The 6,552-nt window shown below is 32.3% G+C and overlaps 1 protein-coding gene across 1 annotated transcript; it reads right to left on the reverse strand.

Annotated features, from left to right (window-relative positions):
* Positions 1-1,387: 1,387 nt before the first annotated feature.
* On the reverse strand, positions 1,388-5,775 carry LOC115209059 (casein kinase I). The gene has a single exon (XM_029777133.2). It carries the CDS (start codon positions 5,653-5,655, stop codon positions 4,684-4,686), a length of 972 nt encoding a protein of 323 aa, XP_029632993.1. The 5' UTR covers positions 5,656-5,775; the 3' UTR covers positions 1,388-4,683.
* Positions 5,776-6,552: the final 777 nt, after the last annotated feature.

Below are 6,552 nucleotides of genomic sequence, written 5' to 3' on the forward strand. Positions count from 1 at the left end.
CATGAGAACAGCAGCCACAGGTCACTGAAGTTCAAGGCACAGAACTTGGTAAAGACCTGGCTGGAGGCTGTCTCGAAGGAGGTTCTGACTGAAGTTGCCTTTTTTTTGGGGGGGGGGGGGGTGAGCAGGTCTTGATAAACCTGTTCAAGCATAACACCACCATCCCATCCAGTACTGCAGTTGAGCACCTATTCTCTATAGGCAAAGATATTTTGAGAGCCAAGAGAGCTACCCTGTCAAATGGTAACTTTGAGAGGCTGATGTTTATGAAGGGCAACCTGCATCATGTCAAGGCAATGGAGAAGGCCCAGCCAGAGTATTATACCTTGATCATCATCTGATCTTGGCATGCTATACCTTTTTGGAAAGCTCTATGTCTAAGCTACAACATGAAAATTTCAGCCCTCTAGGTTTGTTTTAAGGGGGTTTAGAGCCCAAAACCAAACCGAAACTAAATTCATATGATAAAAGTGAGCGGTTATTAACTTCTGCTAAATTTTTTTACCTGTTTAGTATTTGTTTGCAATGCTAACTTTAGTGGATTAGCAAAACCAACTTTACTGTTAGCTGTGCCCACCACTATATATATATATATATATATATATATATATATATATATATATATATATACATATATATATATATACATATATATATATATATATGTGTATGTGTATGTGTGTGTGCGTGTGTGTGTGTGTGTGTGTATATACACACCCACACAACAGGCTTCTTTCAGTTTCTGTAAATCCATTTACAAAGCTTTTGCCAGCCTGAGGATATAGAGGACACTTGCTCAAGTTGTCATGTAATGAGACTGATACCCAGAATCATGTGGCCAAGAAGCAAACTTACCACACAGCCATGTCACTTAATATTTTATATGTGAAACAAAGAATAAATTATGCTCTACAATCTATGGTATTTGAAACTACAATTTTTCAAACACTTTTAGAAGAGAAATTTTAAAAACTAATGTTCCAATATATATACTGTCTATACAGCATCACTTAATAAAGATTAGGGGGAAAGCTCTACTCCATTATAACTATCAGCCTCTTATTTTTTTTTCTTCAATCCTCCTCGTTTTACCTCCTAGAGACCTCAGATCCATAAATTTTTCTTCATGCATTATTCTGGAGCAATTTAGGAATTATAAGCAAATTTTGGACATCTGTCGAGAAATTACTTAAAGATGCTAACAATTCAGAATTAAAGGTCTATAATGTTGGTTCTTTTATCCAAAGAGGTTATCATGATTCTAACTTTAATTTATGAAAGTAAGAGTAGAGAGGGGGCAAATGTTTTGAATAAATATGTATATAACACAGAATTATTGTAATTCAATGAAGACATTCTCTAAATATTAATTTGTCGATATACAAAGTGTTTTCAAACAGAACTTTATTCTTTGAAGCTTTGCAACATTTAGGTATCTTACAGCATCATCAACAATATAGGGAACAGGTTAACACAGTTATATTTACCAATATACAATTTGTGTTGACAGCTAAAATTTTATTGTTACTTGTGGGAAGTTTCTGATAAAATTGGTCAAAAGAAGTTAAAAATTAAGATGTGATGTTTGTTTTTTTTTTTTTTTTGTTTTTTTTACAGTATAGTTGGAGGTTTCTGATAAAATTGGTTTGAAAGAAGTTTAAAATGTGATTAGTTCACTTCCTTAGATCAACTCTGCGTGAAAGGTTTAGTTAGTATGCTGTACTTGCTAAAAGAGGTCAATTAGGTTTATGAAAAAGCAAATATTTTCTTTTGATAGACGTCAAGTCAAACTATTAAATACATACTTCACATAATTTTTCAAGAACAAAAATACTGGAAACATTTTAATCTAGTTTAAGTATCAGAATATTGGTTACTATACATCATAGAAATACAATTTATATAAATGCCGTAAGATATATTAAAAAAATATATAGGGCATAGAGTATATAATATTTTATTACATCATACACATAAAACTGTTTGTTACATGTGTGCACTATACATACACTATACAAACCTATTCAACAATTACATGAATATATACATACATGCACTATACATACACACAAATGTTTATATACACATAAGTGCTTAATATTTTTATACACACACAGGAGCATGTGTGTGTGTGTATATATATACATATATGACTGTATATAATATATATTATAGATATACACAAAATGTATGTACATAAATGCATGCAATCAAGAACTTCAAACTGCACCGAACTCACTTGGTCTCGGAGGGCCATGCAAAGGCCATAGGTACAGCTCATTCTTCCACATCAGACCAATAAAGAAAATAGATACACACCCACACTATATATACAAATGTGTATTATATGTATACACCTGTATAAAATGTTATATATACTCTCACACATATATGCACACACAAAAATTGTCTATATATATATATATACACACACAAAAATTGTCTATATATATATATATATATATATATATACACACACACACATTCAGAATGTTTGTGTAGCCATACGTAATATATGCACATACGATTATATTTCTAAAATTATGCTCATGTAATACTGTTACAAGGTAAGTTGACAATTACTTTTCATCTCCCTTTAGCTAAATATCCTTTCGAACCAGATACACATACTCGCCGAACAAATATAACCCCACACCCCTATATATGTAATGCGTGTGTGTGTGAAAGAGAAGATTGATATTGAAACAATATTAATACAATGTTAACACCATGAATAAACAATCATAACAAAACAAAAAATACTTGATTTCCATAACATGTAACATTTATACATTGGGGCGTAGCTGGCGCACCTGTACATACCTGTTGCATTAGCAGGTGGATATCTTTCTTCGTAAATGGCCGAAATCCTGTTCAAGCTGACGACCAATACGTGAATAAACAATACAGGCATACATATACATTATATATATATATATATATACATATATGATATTCGCGATAGCCAGTTGATGTCTGGATTCAGTACTGTTCATGCGCCCATTTATTTTACTAAAATATACAAATACTAAAAGAAAAAAAAAAATTCAAACACACATTATGTAATTTACTAAATGATTCCCCAAACCAGAAGACAACTGCGCTTGTTTCATAGTCGCAGACTGGGATTTTAATGTCAATATGAGGTTGAATGTGAGAGCAAAAACAATTAGTCACGTCCAACAACGCAAGTTAAACATAAAATCATTTTTATACAATATTAAAAATATCAGGAAACAATAACATTAAACAACAGAAAGATTTGTTGTTGTTTTTTTTTGTTTTTTAATAATATCCTTAACTACTATAGTATTTGTGTATGTCAGTTTTAGTGTCACGGTGTGAGTGTGAATGAAGTAGGCTTGTGTACATAAAATATAAACATTAAAATACGAAACAGAATTATAAAACGATTAAAATAAAGAGAAAGGAAAATTTAATCAAGATTTTTGTCACCTACAATTTACATTTCACTTCAAGCTGAAGATTGTTCAGGGTATCACAAAAAATATCTATGAAATGATGCAAGTAGAAGGATATAAATAAAACATTACACAGAAAAATCAGGTTATACATTAAATGGAGCAGGTTAACACTTTTTTTTCCTTAAAAGGGACAATTTTTTTTTAAAGGGGAGAATGAGTCAAAGAAAGAAAGAAAAAGTGAAAGAGCGAAAGTTCAAAACATTCAGCTGGTGCCACCCAACTCCCGCAGTAGGCACCAAAACTATTTTAGAACGAAGCAACTTTGATCATATCTAGCTTCTTATTTATATCATTCCACAGACGACTCAGCCTTCTGCTCAAACGAATTATATATATATTTATATATATATATAATCCGTTTGATGCGTATAAAAATTCAACGGTTAAGCCTACACCATCTTAAAAATTATTGCGATCCATCTTCAGTGTGTATATGTACATATATGCATTATATATATATACATATATGTATATGAGATGTACGTATACTATTGAAGTTTATTACATCAGTTTCATCCCTCGCCAGCTTATTACACTCATTGAATAATACAATTTACCTTAACAAAAGCATCAAACGAACAAGTAGAAACCCTTAAAATTTATTTCAGTTTGGTTTTCTGCATGAAGGATAAAATCATCTCTTATTTTCTAAAATAATATTTCCATTTTATACCTGTAGGAATGATTGCTCAATTAAAATTCCAGCAACCAATTGATTCAAGTCTCAAAGACAGTTTTGGTTTGATGCTGATACTGGTATCCACAAAAGCATGTTTCACCGATTTTATTATTGTTATAACAATGTGAGTGATCACATCAACTCCTTTGACCATCAAAGCACTTATACTGTCTGGTTAAAAATATTTATCAGAGGATGAGTGGGTGGGAGAGAAAGTAAGAATGTATGCGTACATGTAAAAAGAAACAGACGGATAAGAAGATGGTATTTGTATTTAACCAAGTTAATTCTGTTAGGACTTTTTTCTTTTTATATCCAAAATACATTCCTCCCGATTTGTAATTGATATTTACAAGGAATTTTCAACCAGTCTTTGGTTAAATTTTTACAATGGATTAAGCAAGTTTATATTCCAATGTCTTACGTATGACACACGAGACTGGTATTAAAAACAAAGTTGGTGCTTTTTTTTTTTTAAATCAAGACCTCGCTCGGAGCTTTCTCAAAAATAGGCTTTTTTTAACGAGCAGCCGAAGCTTGTGTGGCTGTTTGCTGTTGTACGTTGCTTGTAGCTTTTTGTTTCAACATTGTCCAGTCAAATGTATAATCGTACTGATAATTGAGAGTACGAAAAAGAATGCGGAAAAGCTGCCTGAGGTACATATAATCAGGAGCTTCCTCAAAACGCAATCCACGGCAGTAATTCAAATACATAGCGAATTCTGTTGGAAAGCCTTTACACAGGGCTTCGACGGGAGTAGACATTTTCCTCTCGCTTATCTTCTCATACTTCTGTTTTTTGGTCGCCGCTTTCAGACCTTGCCAAGGAAGGCTACCACGATTGAAATACATCAAAACATAGCCAAGGGATTCCATATCGTCCCTACGACTCTGTTCGATTCCCAAGTGAGCATTAATGCTAGCATAACGAGCAGTTCCGGTCAAATTTTTATCTTCGCGGTAGACAATATGTTGTCGTGTCTTACTGTCGCGATATTTTTTAGCCAAACCAAAATCTATTATGAATAACTTATTACAGTGTCGTCCGATTCCCATCAAGAAATTGTCAGGCTTAATATCTCGGTGAATAAAATTTCTGTTGTGAACATATTCCATTCGTGCAATCATCTGGTCCGCAATCAACAATACAGTTTTCATGGTAAATCGTCTCGAACAGAAGTTGAACAAATCTTCAAGGCTCGGTCCTAATAAATCCATAACAAGGATATTATAATCTCGCTCTTGATTATACCAACGGACATGGGGAATCCCAACACCTCCTTGTAAGATTTTATAGAGCTTACTTTCATAGAGAAGTTGTTGATGTCGAGCTTTAATCGACTCCAATTTAACAGCGACTTCCTCGCCATTTGTTATGTTGATGCCTAGGTAAATATCACCGAACGACCCACTGCCAATTTTCCGCACTAATCGATACTTTCCAGTGGCAAAGAAGTCTGTTCGACTAGATCTTTCGCTGCTTACCTCCATACTTATTTTTTCGTGTACAATACAATTATTCTTCTAATGAATTGGTAATAAAGTTAGACTACGCCAGCCAAATCTGGCTGCCATTTTGGTTTATATAGAAAATTTAAGCCCACAATGCCACGCAAAAGTAATATCCCATAATATTAATAGCTAGCCAACTGCGCATGCGGACAGGAAGTTATTACTACTTTATCCAACCGAAGCTAACTTTCATTTATCTGGTCTGTCAGCTTTTACAGTCTACTCTCTCACTTCGTAAACGAAGAACTCGGTAGTCATATTAAAAATCAAAGTAGGAAAGTTACGAGAATCTGGAATAATTTGTGTTCCTAAAAAAAATAAATAAAATTTTAAAAAACCCAAGCGCGTAAAAAATTAATGCTGTGAAAAGGTTTATTTATGAGGCGAAAATATTGACTATTTCACTATAGCATATAGAAGTTTTAATTGCCTGCTCCACCCATAATTTTATTTTATTATTATCATTATTATTTTTTTTTTGTAGTAAACTTAACATAATTTATGTATCTGCATTTCAAGAGGGCTGTACCCTGTAATTTATAATTATTTGTAAATCTATATTGTATCCGTCTTACAACATATGTATAGTAGTTAGTTATTTATACCTATTTTTTTTTTTTAAAGAAAATGCATTTAGTTAAATACATGTTAGAAATGAATCAAGAGAGCAAATTCAAGCAGTTATTTAATAGAGCTCATAAGAAATATTCAAAATAGATTTTTTTTTATCTATTTGAAGACAACCATTAATTCATTACAAAGTTCCATAATTTTTTTAGTTTTTTAAAATATCTTATTTTACAAGCAAGTGTAAAAAATCAAAAACACATATGGTCACTTGTAATATGTCACATGACCTTAACATTAGTTGTATAG

The sequence above is a fragment of the Octopus sinensis genome, linkage group LG3 (genome assembly GCF_006345805.1).
Source record: "Octopus sinensis linkage group LG3, ASM634580v1, whole genome shotgun sequence".
NCBI classification, from domain to species: Eukaryota; Metazoa; Mollusca; class Cephalopoda; order Octopoda; family Octopodidae; genus Octopus; species Octopus sinensis.